At 44.1% G+C, this 15,909-nt stretch overlaps 1 protein-coding gene across 1 annotated transcript in view; it reads left to right on the forward strand.

Annotated features, from left to right (window-relative positions):
• The window catches only part of LOC110485188 (microtubule-associated serine/threonine-protein kinase 1), a 70,913-nt gene that overhangs the window by 1,808 nt on the left and 53,196 nt on the right, over nucleotides 1–15,909 (forward strand). Inside the window, exon 2 of the mRNA XM_036941242.2 lies at nucleotides 10,712–10,740. Within this exon, the coding sequence (XP_036797137.1) occupies nucleotides 10,712–10,740 (29 nt within the window). The remainder of the gene's footprint in view (nucleotides 1–10,711; nucleotides 10,741–15,909) is intronic.

The following is a 15,909-nucleotide window of genomic DNA, read 5'->3' on the forward strand; positions in this document are numbered from 1 at the left end:
GCAATGTAAGACAAAATGGACAACACAGACAGAAGACACTGGCAATAGCACAAACACAACAGCAAACAAACAGTGGATGTGTGTGTGAAGTAAAACATAAGGCAAAGCAAACTAGTGACAACTAGAAACATCTACATGTCTCAACAACAATCATGAGTCATGAATGTGCATAAGGCAGATGTGTGTGTATGCCAGTGTGTCTCTCTGTGTGTTTATGAGGATGGATAGTGTCTGGATGACCATCCTTCAGATTCATCCAACAGCTCATCTCCCTGGAGTCTCATCATCCCAGCCACTCTCACAACCGTTAGTGTCTGTTTAAAATCCCCCTTCTGGCGCATCTCTCATCTCTCTGCGCCATATGGTGACACACCCCACTCCCACAGAGAGCAGGTCAAGGTTCAGCCCCATAATGCACTGCTTCAACATGACTAACATATAAAAAAAATATTTGTATCTGCTCCAGACACTATCCCTCCAGCCTCCACACACACACACACACACACACACACACACACACACACACACACACACACACACACACACACACACACACACACACACACACACACACACACACACACATATATATATATACATGTACAGTATGTACAGTAGCATACAGGGGGAGGACCGATCTGAATAATGTGTGGGGTATTGAGGATGGTGTGCCAGCCCTTGGGGATGATATGACACTTCCATACTACAGCATCACCCTCCTCTCCAGCCCCTCTCCATCTGTCAGACATGGGATGGTGAGCCAATCACTGACACTGACTGAGGTGATGAGCATGCCCCTGTCTAGGTTCCGATCAGCTCCCCAGACTGACTTTCTCACCATTGTCCTTCGTGTGTTCACGAAATGATGGGGCCAGCGGTGGTGTAGCTGTGGGCAGGGAGCCCAGCCAGTACTGTTTCATAACAGCCAGGGCCATTTCTCCTCTGGCTCAGAAGAGAGGAGCTGAAGGGCATGACGTCAGACGACCATTTTTAGTGCTGCTGTTTCTCCTATCTCATGGCAGGGTCCGGCAGCAGCATTACTCTCTGCCTGCCTCTGTCTGATCCTCATGGCTGGCTGGTGTCTTAGCAAGCCCATCTCATTATCAGAGAGCTTCACAGAGATTACTGCCAGGAAGTGGTCTGGGGGAAGATAATTAAAGTAGCACCATATTGCTGATATTGAGGTGTTGTACAAAAGCTGAAGAACATACATACATTCAGGTACTTTTTGCAGGTTCTGGAGTTCTAGGTGAATTTATGTTTAATAGAAAGGAAAACACTGCCCACTGCTGCTCATGCAATAACGTTTAGACCATTAGGTCTTCATCAGCATCCATATCCCAGCTGGGGGTGGAAGGTTCTATATACAGTGCTTTCAGAATGTATTCAGACCCCTTGATTTTTTCCACATTTAAATAGTTTTTTCCCCCCTCATCAATCTACACACAATCTACACACTCCATAATGGCAAAGCAAAAACAGGTTTTTAGAAATGGTTGCAAATTTATTAAAAATGAAAAACAGAAATATCATATTTACATAAGTATTCATACCCTGTACTCAGTACTTTGTTGAAGCACCTTTGGCAGCGATTACAACCTAAAGTTTTCTTGGGTGTGACGCTACAATCTTGGCACACCTGTATTTGGTGTGCTCTGTCAGGTTGGATGGAGAGCGTTGCTGCACAGCTATTTTCAGGTCTCTCCAGAGATGTTAGATCGGGTTTAAGTCTGGGCTCTGGCTGGGCCACTCAAGGACATTCGTCTTGTACCAAAGTTAGACATATTTTTTGCAAATGTATAAAAATAAAAAACAGATACCTTATTTACATAAGTATTCAGACCCTTTGCTATGAGTCTCGATTATTGAGCTCAGGTGCATCCTGTTTCCACTGATCATCCTTGAGATGTTTCTACATCTTGAGTGGAGTCCAGCTGTGGTAAATTCAATTGATTGGACATGATTTCCGTTCTTAAATGGAAGACGTTTGGAACCACCAAGACTCTTCCTAGAGCTTGCCGCCCGGCCAAACTGAGCAATCGTGGGAGAAGGGCCTTGGTCAGGGAGGTGACCAAGAACCCGATGGTCACTCTGACAGAGCTCCAGCGTTCCTCTGTGGAGATGGGAGAACCTTCCAGAAGGACAACCATCTCTGTAGCAGGCCTTCATGTTAGAGTGATCAGATGGAAGCCACTTCTCAGTAAAAGGCACATGACAGCCCGTTCGGAGTTTGCCAAAAGGCACCTAAAGACTCTCAGACCATGAGAAACAAGATTCTCTGGTCTGATGAAACCAAGCTTGAACTCATTGGCCTGAATGCCAAGCGTCACGTCGAGCAAACCTGTCACCATCCCTATGGTGAAGCATGGTGGTGGCAGCATCATGCTGTGGGGATGTTTTTCAGCGGCAGGGACTGGGAGACTAAAGATGAACGGAGCAAAGATAATTTTTTTGTTAGTTTTTTTGTTGTTGTTGTTGTGAATTGTTGTAGTAGCTACTATCTTGTCTCATTGCTACAACTCCCGTACGGGCTCGGGAGAGACGAAGAAGGTTCAATAAAGAAGGTTGAAAGTCATGTGTCCTCCGATACACAACCCAACCAAGCCGCACTGCTTCTTAACACACGCGCATCCAACCCGGCTGGCACCAATGTGTCGGAGGAAACACTGTGTACCTGGCCACCTTGGTTAGCGCGCACTGCGGCCGGCCCGCCACAGGAGTCGCTGGTGCGCGATGAGACAAGGACACCCCTACCGACCAAGCCCTCCTTAACCCGGACGATGCTAGGCCAATTGTGCGTCGCCCCACGGACCTCCCGGTCGCGGCCGGTTACGTCAGAGCCTGGGCGCGAACCCAGGGACTCTGATGGCACAGCTGGCGCTGCAGTACAGCGCCCTTAACCACTGCGCCACCCGGGAGGCCCTACAGAGAGATCTTTGATGAAAACCTGCTCCAGAGCGCTCAGAACCTCAGACTGAGGTGAAAGTTCACCTTCCAACAGGACAACGACCCTAAGCAAACAGCCAAGACAACGCAGGAGTGGCTTCGGGACAAGTCTCTGAATGTCCTTGGGTGACCCAGCCAGAGCCCGGACTTGAACCCGATTGAGCATCTCTGGAGAGACCTGAAAATAGCTGTGCAGCGACGCTTCCCATCCAACCTGACAGAACTTGAGAGGATCTACAGAGAAGAATGGGAGAAACTCCTCAAATACAGGTGTGCCAAGCTTGTAGTATCATACCCAAGAAGACTTGAGGCTGTAATCACTGCCAAAGGTGCTTCAACCAAGTACTGAGTAAAGGGTCTGAAAACGTATGTAAATGAGAGAGTTCTGTTTTTTAAGAATTTTGCATACATTTCTAAAAACCTGTTTTTGCTTTGTCATTATGGGGTATTATGTGTAGATTGATGAGGGGGGGAAACTATTTCATCCATTTTAGAATAAGGCTGTAAGGTAACAAAATGTGGAAAATGTCAAGGGGTCTGAATACTTTCCGAATGCGCTGTACATCACAATCACATATATTAATTAGGAATTCTTATTGAAAGGATATAACCCCGTGAGATGCACCATCCCGTGTTGAAACGGTCACCAGCGCACCATGTTCTGTTCTGGGCTGAATACACAAGTATATTGTGGTGCATCCGGTGGAACAGTGACTTGTAACTGGGAGTTCCACCTCCCTCCTGGGCCACAGCATAGTATACTGTACTGTACACAGCATCCTGAACTGTATTTGTAATGTTGTGAACCACAGCAATCACATGACAATAAAGTCTATTTCAATATTCATAGACATTTGACGTATGTTTTGTCATTTGTGTCACAAACATCCCAATGTGGTTGCGACTCAGAGGGACGATTTAGACTCCTCAACCCACAGGGCAGAACCTTCTGGAAGAGCAGTCATCCTCGTCAGGGAGAGGGGGTAAATATGGAGTATAATTGTTTTGCTTTCAAATCTGTGATCAGTCAGTGGGAACGGTACGGTGGTGTCAGAGCTCCATCTGTCGTCAATCCGCTCCAGATCTATCAGATTCAGAGCACCAATCTCTACCGTCAGCCAGTCACTGCACTTTTATTGTGTTTAACATTCAGAAAGCGGAAACTCAATTACAATCCCTTCCATTAGTCTCAGCTTCCTGGATTTACCGCGTCAATGACACAATGTCTGGTCATTGATAAAGTCTAGATTTCAGTGTGACATGAGTTTCTCCCCATATGGCCTGACAAAGTGAGAGAGCATTAAAATATTAGTTCAACAATGAAAATCATGTTGTTTGTAGGGAAGTTTGAGAGGGTGACCGTTATTCATTGCATTTTTTAAAAATTCGAAAACATGACATTATAACGTACATTATCTGACATTCTGATGCAAATCTAAAGCAAAAGAATAGTCAGGAGGGGAGGCACATTTTGTCAGACCACTCTCCAGACCCGATGTTATTCCATCATATATGAGCTGATTGGATACATTGGCCCTCAAACAGCTAATCTCCTCCCCTGAACTCATTTGGTCTTTTTGAAACTGTACGCTTTCCTGAATCCCTTTACTATATCCCTCTTCCATATCCCACTCCTGAGTTGGCTCTGTGGAGTGACCTCCTCCTAAGTATCCCTGGTCCATGGTCCAGTTTCCTTCCTCCAAGGTAGGGCCCTGTCCATGGTGCTGATTCCTTCCTCCAAGGTAGGGCCCTGTCCATGGTGCTGATTCCTTCCTCCAAAGTAGGGCCCTGTCCATGGTGCTGATTCCTACCCCCAAGGTGGGGCCCTGTCCATGGTGCTGATTCCTTCCTGCAATGCAGGACATTTAAAACTTGTAGTGTATTTGACATTTTAAAAGGCTTCTGAAGTTTGCAATTGTCACGCTGGTATAAAGGATTTTGGAGACAGGCGCAGGAATACACAATAGGGGTTTTTAATACACCCAAAACATACACGTATGCAAAAACACTGGGCTGTACCCAAACAAAAGAGCGAGGGTAAACCTCATTGAACGACACGGGACAATACCCGTAATCAGAGGTGGGACCAAGTCATTGTTTACAAGTCTCAAGTCTTAGCACTCAAGTCCCAAGTCAAGACAGTCAAGCATCAAGTCAAGTCTCAAGTCCTAAACTTTGAGTTTCGAGTCCTAAACAAGTCATAATGTGCTCTTCACCAAATGTAATGCCATTTCATATTTTTAACAAGAGTAATAGTTAGTATATTACATTTACTCAAATCATGAATGCTTTTAAAAATATATATACATTTATTACTTTCCAAATAAACGTTATATTTCCATGGAAATACATGGGTAGCCATGAGAAGGACCCCCCCAATAGTGATCGACTATCGAGGATCGCAATGGGGCGCAATTGGGCAATGTAGGCTTGTACACAATCGCCCAACCTTAACACACACACACACACACACACACACACACACACACTCACACACTCACTCTCTCTCTGTGTGGTTACAGTAGGCTAATGTATATCAATGGTTTTAGGAACAGCAGTGACATCAGGCAGGATTTAGGTTACCAACTGCCTAACCAGTTGTAGCTCAATCTTGGGTGCAATGATCACATTCCCGCACTGACTGACTGTGTGGAGGATCATTGATTTAACGTTACGTTAGCCTACATGATACACTAGTAAAGTAATCAAATATATAGCTGTCGGCTATATTAGCCCCGACTTACCGTTCTTTGTGCAGCTTCAAATGTCGAACAAAGTTGGAAGTTGTTGCGCCTCCGTCTGTAATTTCCTTCCAGCATGTTTTGCAAGTTGCAATCCGTTTTTTGTTGATACAGCGTTGTCTTTATATCCGAAAATAATAATTTTGTTTATTATCTTTCGAAGGGCTCCATCTGAATTCACCCGACGACATTCCTCTGCACTGCCACGAACAATTTTTTCTCAGCTAGCACAATTTGATTGGCTGCTGTCTGATTCTATCTGTAAAGAGTTGATGCGCTGCACACTTTTTTTAATAGCATCATTTTAAATATTTGGGCTTGGGGAGGGTATCAAGTAAGGTCAAGTCATAAGGCTCAAGTCCAAGTTAATAAGTCACAAGTTATTGGTGTTAAAGTCAAAGCCGAGTTGCAAGTCATCATATTTGTGACTCGAGTCTGACGCGAGTCCAAGTCATGTGACTCGAGTCCACACCTCTGCCCGTAATACACAATATATAAAGCACGCAGCATAACATCTGCACCAACGCATAGGTACTCACACCACCGACGGTCATGGGAACAATAATCGACCCCCCAATGGAAACCAAAGGGCACACATATAGAAAACAAATCAGTGGGAATAGTGGACAGGTGTGCGTGATGAAAGTTACGGAGGGATCCGTGACAGCAATTTACATTTTGAAATTTTAGACTTGATTTTCTCTTGCTTAAAATGTATCAACCCCCGACAAACAATTCCATGAATTATAATCAACATTATAATTCACATTTCCTGTTGCTGCTGGATTATTTTCCTGAAGTAGAAAACTGACTCAAATTAAGATCCTACACCTGTAGGGCCCTGTCCATGGTTCTGATTCCTTCCTCCCCGACAAATAGAAGGTTGCAATCTCTTTGATGCACCACATTGTTCTCTTTGGTGTCTAGAAATGCCTCAGACACGCCACAGCACTAAAGGGCCCTACTGAGGACATCAGCCAATGAGCAGACTCATTTTGATGCAATGCCACAGTCGGCGTAGTGCATCCTGCTTTGTTCCTTTGGTTTCATACCTCTATATTCGGAAGGTTTTCTCTTCATTCTTTCTTACTCTAACTAGTCTGCACTTGTAGCATAAAAAGATTTCCACTCCTTGTGTGTCAAAGCGAACTAGATGTTCTCTTCATAATCATGTTATGAGAGGTTATATGACCTGGATGAAAAAGTATGCACAATGGAGAGTATATATTGAAAGTGCATTTCAGTACAGGCATAGCCTCAATATGGATCTATGCCACAGCTCTTAAAGTGGCATAAAGTGATTTACTGGTATGTGTTGTATGACGGGTACGAGCCAGATATCTTTATGATGTTGTGTCTGAGATTTGTTCATACACCTTCCCCGTCTTTCTCTGCACTGTCTTCCCTCCATCCACACTTTCAAGTAATGTACAGAGCTCTGATGGCTCAGGATCAATTAGTCTGACCAATGGAGGAGGAGTGAGGAGGAATCAATAGGTTGAATATTCGGTTGTCCTTGTAAAGAGGGATTTGTTTCTATTAACACGTAAACCCATGGGTGGAGCTTAATATACACCAACAACTATCGATGACCTTCGGCTTGTGCTGGGTGTAAAACTCATGTGAGAATCTGACCTTACAATGGTGAGGTCACTTCTCTTTTGATCCAAAATGATTTATTTCATATTCACTCCTCAATCAAGGTCCTACTGCCTTCTCTCCCAAGCATTCATAGTTTTTACCAGCTCTCTCTTGGGTAAGACTAAATCTGTGGAGTGTTCCGTTTGACTCTTCAAGGTAACTGAGTGTTGAAGGTATCCTGCTATGTGGGAGGTTTGTCAAAGACATTCCACTAGACAAGCACACACTATGGAGAGGGTTTCTCTAGTTGTTCCAGTGGGAGAACCTTATGAAGAGGATCACACACACACACATGATTCAGTCTATTTCCTATAGTGATGAGGAAAAAATTGATACGGTTACATATCGCAACATTATTTTTGGATGATATTAGGTATTGATTTGTAATAATAGAAAATTATAAAAATAATTGTAGCTAGCGCTAGTCGGCTGTACCTGCGCCAAAACTCTGGTATTTTTCATCCTGTAGCTTGTTCTCCATCTTCTTTTTAAACAGTGAGCCAACAAGTCTTCAGCACTTTTATTTCCCTGACTGATCACAACTCATTTTCTCATGATCTCTCTCTCTCTGCAGCAGACACATAGTGAGCAATATGTTCCGAATATTGAATCGCAATATAAAATCATGACAATCGCAATACATATCGTATCAGCTCCTAAATATTGTGATAATATCATATCGTGAAGTCCCTGGAAATTCTTATAGTATACATGTAAGCACACACTCTCTCTCTCTCTCTCTCTCTCTCTCTCTCTCTCTCTCTCTCTCTCTCTCTCTCTCAAACAATCAGGTACACTTTAGCTCAAGATGAACCAAATATTGTATTAATTGTCACTGGTTGCCTGTCAATGCTAATGGCATCTTGACGGAGTCGCCCCTCATTGACAGGAGTGGCTAATGCATTAATTAATGCTCTACACAACACACACCTGGGAAATGGGCTCAGTGTCTCTCTTGGCTACTCTCTCCTGATTTATTTTGCAGTACCTCTTGGTAAATTAGCAATTTCTCTGTCTCTTTCATGTTCTACATGTATGTCTGGAGAGAGTGGGAGTCTGCTGCAGTGAATGTGTGTGTAAGAAGTAAGCAGTCAGGGACACAGACAGAAGCATAATCAGGCTCTGGTTGAGGCTGAAGCTCTAGGCACCACAGAGCTTAAAGGGATAGTTCATCCCAAATTACAAAATGACACATTGGCTTCCCTGTAAGCAGTCTATAGACAAGGTATGACAGCAATCCATGCATTAGTTTTATTTTCCTGGCATTGTTTCCAAATGCTAATGTTTTAGCATTTGTGGCACAAATCCCATTCTAGTCATAATACCAATATTATCATTTTTTGCGCATGTCCAAATCCTCCGAAAATATCTCAAATTGACTGTGAAGCTCAACAAATGTCACTATAGATGATTTGAACATGATGCATGAAAAATACAAATATCGGTACCATGACTTGAATGGGATTTGTGCCACAAATGCTAAAACAGTGTCAGGGAAACTAAACCAGTGTCTCAGTTAGAAGCATTTCAAATAGCCAGGCTAAGCTGGTGTAGGATTTGGCACTTCTCAGCGTTTGCTGCTGTTCCAGCACAGTGTTCTGGGTCCATCTGGGACCCAGGGGAGAGATAGGGGGGTGGACACACTGTTCTTCTCTGCTGGGGGAACACAGAAAGAGAAAGAGAGAGAGAGAGAGAGACAGAGAGGGAGAGGTAGCGAGAGCGTTGGTCCACTTCAAAGCACTGGTCCACATTACTGAAGCACACACTCACATATACAAGCACATAATGCACTTACCCATCCTCTCTGTTCTGCTGTTTCCTGGTATCTCTCCCTCAACGGAATTCACAAACAAAGACACACAGAATACCATGTACTGTATATATATGTTGTCCGGACCTCTGGCAGTCTCTATGGGGGTACCACAGGGTTCAATTATCGGGCCGACTCTTTTCTCTGTATATATCAACGATGTCGCTCTTGCTGCGGGTGATTCCCTGATCCACCTCTACGCAGACGACACCATTCTGTATACATCTGCTCCTTCTTTGGACACTGTGTTAACTAACCTCTAAACAAGCTTCAATGCCTTCTGTGGCCTCCAACTGCTCTTAAACGCTAGCAAAACCAAATTAATGCTTTTCAACCGTTTGCTGCCCGTCTGGCTAGACTGTAAACGCTCCTTTCAGACTCATATCAAACATCTCCAATCCAAAATCCAATCTAGAATCGGCTTTCTATTTCGCTAAAAGACTAAAAGACTTCACTCACGTCGCAAAAATTACCCTAGTAAAACTTACTATTCTACCGATCCTCAACTTTGGCGATGTCATCTACAAAACAGCTTCCAATACTCTACTCAGCATATTGGATGCAGTCTATCACAGTGCCATCCGTTTTGTTACCAAAGCCACCCACCACTGCGACCTGTCTGCTCTAGTCGGCTGGCCCTCGCTACATATTCGTCGCCAGACCCACTGGCTCCAGGTCATCTATAAGTCTATGCTAGGTAAAGCTCCTCCTTATCTCAGCTCACTGGTCACAATAACAACACCCACCCGTAGCACGCGCTCCAGCAGGTATATCTCACTGTTCATCCCCAAAGCCAACACCCCCTTTGGCCGCCTTTCCTTCCAGTTCTCTGCTGCCAGTGACTGGAACGAATTGCAAAATTTGTTCCCTCACTAACTTTAAACATCAGCTAACTGAGCAGCTAACCGATCGCTGCAGCTGTACATAGTCCATCTGTAAATAGCCCACCCAATCTACTTACCTCATCCCCATATTGTTTTTAATTACTTTGCTGCTCTTTTGCACACCAGTATCACTACCTACACACCATCATCTGCTCATCATCATCTACTCATCTATCACTCCAGTGTTAATCTGCTAAATTGTAATTACTTTGCTACAATGGCATATTTATTGCCTTACCTCCTCATGCCATTTGCACACACTGTATATAGACTTTCTTTTTTTCTATTGTGTTGTTGACTGTACACTTGTTTATTCCATGTGTAACTCTGTGTTGTTGTTTGTGTTGCACTGCTTTGCTTTGTCTTGGCCAGGTCGCAGTTGTAAATGAGAACTTGTTCTCAACTAGCCTACCTGGTTAAATAAAGGTGAAATAAATAATAAATAAATAACGATTAATGTCCTGTATATGTGAGTCTTTATAGCAGAGGCGAGGTCCAAGTGGACTAAGAGACTGAAGGGAGGTGTCATATCATAACACTCCATTGCTTAGCTTATGTACTAATGTGGTGAGGTGACTTAGTGGATGTCTGTTTCTCTGCTTCTAACCACCTCGTAACCTGTGAATCCCTCTAATGTTACCAGTACCTGATCTCTGTTGTCCTCTCTTTTTCTGCCTTTCTTCCAGAAGGATCTGCCACTGCCCCGCAAGAACAGCAGGTTAGTACATCCTCCCTCTTGGCCAACTGGGCACTCCCTAAGAAACACACCCCGAGCCAGGGGAAGTGTGTGTTTGGAAACAACAGCTCTTTTATCAGCCGAGGGCTCTACTGTCCTGGTTGGAAGATTTCATCCCTGTTGAATCCCTGTTGAGAGATGATTAGCATTTCAACACCCTATTGAGGGTTTGAGGATACTTTAGAGGTACTTAGAGGAGAATTAGAATGAATGGAGGAGGCAATCCTGCCATCTGTCTGGGTAGACAGTCTGATCGCTTTCCATGGTGCTGAAACACTTCCTCCTCTGTCTTTGTCTGTCTCTCGTTCTATCTCTAGCTCTCTCTCTCTCGCTCACCCTTCTCATACCCTAGCTTCTGTGTGGTAGGGAAACAGCTCCAGTGTGTTATTGTCTGTGTCAGCAAGACAAAGATATGGCTGACATAATTGATTGTGTTAATGAAATGTTATATGTGTTAATTATATTGCGTTAATGATATGTTAATAATGTGGTAGATGAAGCTTTCATCATTCTATCATTGTGTGTGTGTGTGTGTGTATGTGTGTGCGTGCGCACGCACGCTTGTGTGTGTTTATAATCACAGCATACAGAACACAGACCCAAGCAGTCTCTCTGTGTAGTCTCTGTCCCTACTTCCATCCAGTCCCTCTCTCTGCCTTTCTCTGTAACCCATCTCTTCCCCCTGCCCATATCACCCTCACCAGACCCCTGGGAAATAAACCAGGAAATGAACCTGGGGACCGTGCTAACCTCTGACATCAGTGACCACTGGTCATCTCTATTTTTCCCTCACAGTGGTATTCAGCTTTCATTTTGTCCCCCATTTAGTCATCAACTCTATGCTCTCCTCCAGAGATGTACCATCTGGGTTCATTCTGTCTCAGTCTGGTTCCCATTCTAGGCCTCCCTCCCCTTAGACCAGTATAATCCATATCATCCATTATAGATGAGCTCACTGGAGTAGGCCTCACATTCATCTACTGCCTTGATCTATTCATCTGGATGGGGTGTCTCCTCTATTGTTCTCAGTAGGCTTGTATTTATCAGCACTGTTGAGGTTTTAGATTTGCTTGGATGAATTACGGAATGGTTGTGCTCATATCTAATCTAATCTGTTTTTTGTTATGTAAGAAACGTCCGCTTGTATACACACATATTGCAGATAAACACACACATTTCTACCACCTCCTAGCATCAGCTTCACTTAACACGCTCTGGACTTCTTTAAGTGTCTTCTCCTCCTCCCTGGGATTATGAATTCATCATCCCTTCTTCCCTCGCTCTCTTTTCTCTCATTCTATATACAGATTTCCCCCTCAAGCACACACACAGCGAGAGAGAGAGAGTGCATTCTTACGATATTACCCCCTCCCCCCAACTTCTTTCTGTCTCAAATGAGTCCTTTTGAAAGTTTTTCTTGGTAAGCCCTTTCCTTGCCACGACCCTTACCCTTGAGACACGATCCACAATACCCTGTCTGCTTTTTTGTTCCTATTTAAAACCAAAGACAGCCTCTCTCTCTCTCGCTCTCCTTTACTGTCGTTTGTCCACCGCCACATCACTCAGACACTGGTGCACATCTAAAGGTTGAGAGAGCGTTTGCGACGACATTTTCAAGGGACCCTGCTGCTTCCTGACTCTCACTTCTCAACTGCTCTCGTTGCTTAGCATTACGCTAAGCTACCTTCCCTATACAAGCAACATGTTCCGAGGCACCAAAAGGTACAATATAAAACAAAGGGCACTGTTAAATAGGTCAGTGTGTCCTGAGGGATGGGGGATTCTGTCTTTGAAATACGTGATGTTGTTCCCTGTCCTCCCTTTTGTTTTATCCTTCTCTAATCCCTCCCTCCATCACCTCATCTATCTGTGTTTCTCTCCCTCCCTCCATCACCTCATCTATCTGTGTTTCTCTCCCTCCCTCCATCACCTCATCTATATGTGTTTCTCTCCCTCCCTCCATCACCTCATCTATCTGTGTTTCTCTCCCTCCCTCCATCACCTCATCTATCTGTGTTTCTCTCCCTCATCTATCTGTGTTTCTCTCCCTCCCTTTATCACCTCATCTATCTGTGTTTCTCTCCCTCCCTCCATCACCTCATCTATATGTGTTTCTCTCCCTCCCTTCATCACCTCATCTATCTGTGTTTCTCACCTTCCCTCCATCACCTCATCTATCTGTGTTTCTCTCCCTCCCTCCATCACCTCATCTATCTGTGTTTCTCTCCCTCCCTCCATCACCTCATCTATCTGTGTTTCTCTCCCTCCCTCCATCACCTCATCTATCTGTGTTTCTCTCCCTCCCTTCATCACCTCCTCTATCTGTGTTTCTCTCCCTCCCTTCATCACCTCATCTATCGTGTTTCCCTCCCTCTGTCCATCACCTCATCTATCTGTGTTTCTCTCTCTCCCTCCCTCCCTCCATCACCTCATCTATCTGTGTTTCTCTCTGTCTCTGTGTTTGTGTAGCAGCTAAGTGTACATGAGGAGGTGGTTAGCGTTTACAGTGCGACTGATGTGTTTGTGCTTGTAAGGTCACCGAGTGTGTGTGTGTGTGTCCATCTGGTTTTGTATTTCTGCTCAGTTCTGCTGAGTGAGGCTGTTGAGTGGCTCAGAGTAGTGTTTATGAAGATTGCTGTGTCAGTGTTTCTACGGATATCCTCTATGTACCAGCTAAGATAGGACTGTAGCATTAGTTGAGGCTTAACATAGTATTTACTAATCAGTGACTCAAATGAAAGGTGACTGTTTGATTATATCCATGGCTCTGTTTGAATCAGGTTGACTCAGTGATGCTGAGATAAACTCTTTGTTGAGCGATGACTGCAAGGGGATACGTAGCTGTCTGACACATAGAATATTCTAAAATAGTTAGTTCTAGCTATGATCAAGATAATTTCGCTTTAATCTCAGAGAAGTTATCCTACTCCCAATGACTTCATTCTCTCCTGCTGATTGGCCAGGGATTAGGCTGCCTCTGGCCTGTTATTACTGCAGTTTTAACACACACACCAACACACACAAACACCCACCAGACAGAAGATACTCGACTTAGTCAATATGCTGATTAACAAGAAGTCTGTTGTGCTGATGTTTCATATGAATTTGTGTGTTCAATCATCTCATAGTGCCCCTATATAATTGCTTTCAAACAAATGTATATCTTCCCATTACACTGCAGTGTAATAGATCTATCAGCCTTTGTTGCCATTTTAAGTTAGCTGGTGCTCTGCTACAGCAGGTTCATCAATGGCATTCCCTATTTGTTTTGAATGGACATGCCATTATCACACTACATTATCTTCCAGTCACATCCTCAAGTCAAAGTGGCTTAGCAAGTGAGGAGAGAGAGTGAGGGAGAAAGAAAGGGGTAGAGAAAATGAGAGAGGGAGAGAGAGGGAGTGAGTAAGAGCACAGGGCCCAGGGGTAATATCTCTATCTCAGCCTCCATCAAGGACCAACACACTGGGGTTATGTGAGCAGTGAAGACATGCACATGCCTCTCTCTCTTTCCCTCTCCCTGTTTCTTTATGTCTGTATCCAGCTCTTTACAGTTTAAACACGAAAGAGAGGATGACAGAGAGAAAGAGAGTTCGTGAGCGAGAGAACGTCCTGGGATGAGTGTCCATTCAGCTGTAGTCAGGCACATGTGTGCACACAAGTCTCTCCTCTTTTTATGTGGGTGTGTGTGTGTTTCCATGTGTGTGTGTTAGCTAAATACAGATGTATTGGGTGGGTGTGTTCAGGATGGAAGGAGTGAGAGGTAAAGAAGATAAAGAGGGAAGGAGAGATAAAAGGAGAGATAATGAGTGTTGATAATCAGACAGTGTATGTCCCTCAGGTGCTGGGCTCAGGTGTACCTCATCACAAAAAAGATCAGAGCGAAAACAACACTGCTCCATCCCCAACCCCTCCCTAGAACACACACACACATACACACACACACACACACACACACACACACACACACACACACACACACACACACACACACACACACACACACACACACACACACACACACACACACACACACACTCACACACTCACACACTCACACACACACTCATGGCCACACCTTAACCCTTACAAACAAACAAGGCCATCAGACCACTATTACACAGTACTTAAAGGTAGACTCAGTAATATGAGGTAGATGCAAAAAGTAAAGAGCGTAGTGGGTCAACTAAGAGCATTAAAGCACAAGGCTCAACTTCTCCACTGTGTTGGTGCCCTGGCTGCCACGTTGTTCACAGTGTGAAGCGAACCCATGCTCATACGCAGATACTGTGTGTGACTGTGAGAGTGAAGTCTTGCATCTCATTTATCACAATATATCTCCGGTGCTGCTTCGGGGCAGTGTCATTTAGCTGAATCTACCTTCAAACAATACCACACATATCACACATCGAATGAGGTAAGTGAGGTGTCAAGATACCTGGGCCAGACCAAATAATCCGTCCTTCTGAGTGGTCTCCTGTCCCTCAGGGAATGTTTGGATTCAATAGCAGTAGCTTTGGTGGTAGTGGTAGCATTACTCCTCTCTTAAATCATTTCGGTGGAGTAATGGGGCTTTTATTCTCTTTGATCTTCTTTAGTCCCGTCGGAGCCTGACTTCAGTTCCAGGAAAAGTCTACCCCTCAATACTGAATCTGAAGAATGCCACTCTTGACACTGTCCGCTGTGTCTCTGTCAGCCTCTATGTTTCTAGACAAAATAAGGGATCTTTGTTTATCAAAGACTATAACAAGAAGCTAATGTTTTGTCTCTGAGACTGCAACGTCAAAAGCTGTTCTAGCTTTGAAGTAAGCCCCTAGACCAGTGTTATTCAGTGTTGCAGTTGTAATTTTTTAAAATTAAATTAAGAGTGAAGGTTATTGTATGGGACAATATACAAACGTTTTTGAGAAAGATCATTTGAAAATTGTTATTTTATTGAGTAAATGTATTTATTGGTTTCTTTTTTTATTGGAGTGTCGATGGGGTGCCCAGAAACTTGTCGAAAGAATAGTTTGAATTTCACTGCCCTAGACACTGATCTACGGTCAGTTGTGATTTACCTTAACTGGCTATAGCCCCCACAGTAGTATGGCATTGGTTGAAGCTCAATGTTAAATTCAGGTACACAACACACTCCCTGCCTCTGGTCAC

This window comes from Oncorhynchus mykiss, chromosome 13 (assembly GCF_057628025.1).
Source record: "Oncorhynchus mykiss isolate SJ-2025 chromosome 13, ASM5762802v1, whole genome shotgun sequence".
NCBI lineage: Eukaryota > Metazoa > Chordata > Actinopteri > Salmoniformes > Salmonidae > Oncorhynchus > Oncorhynchus mykiss.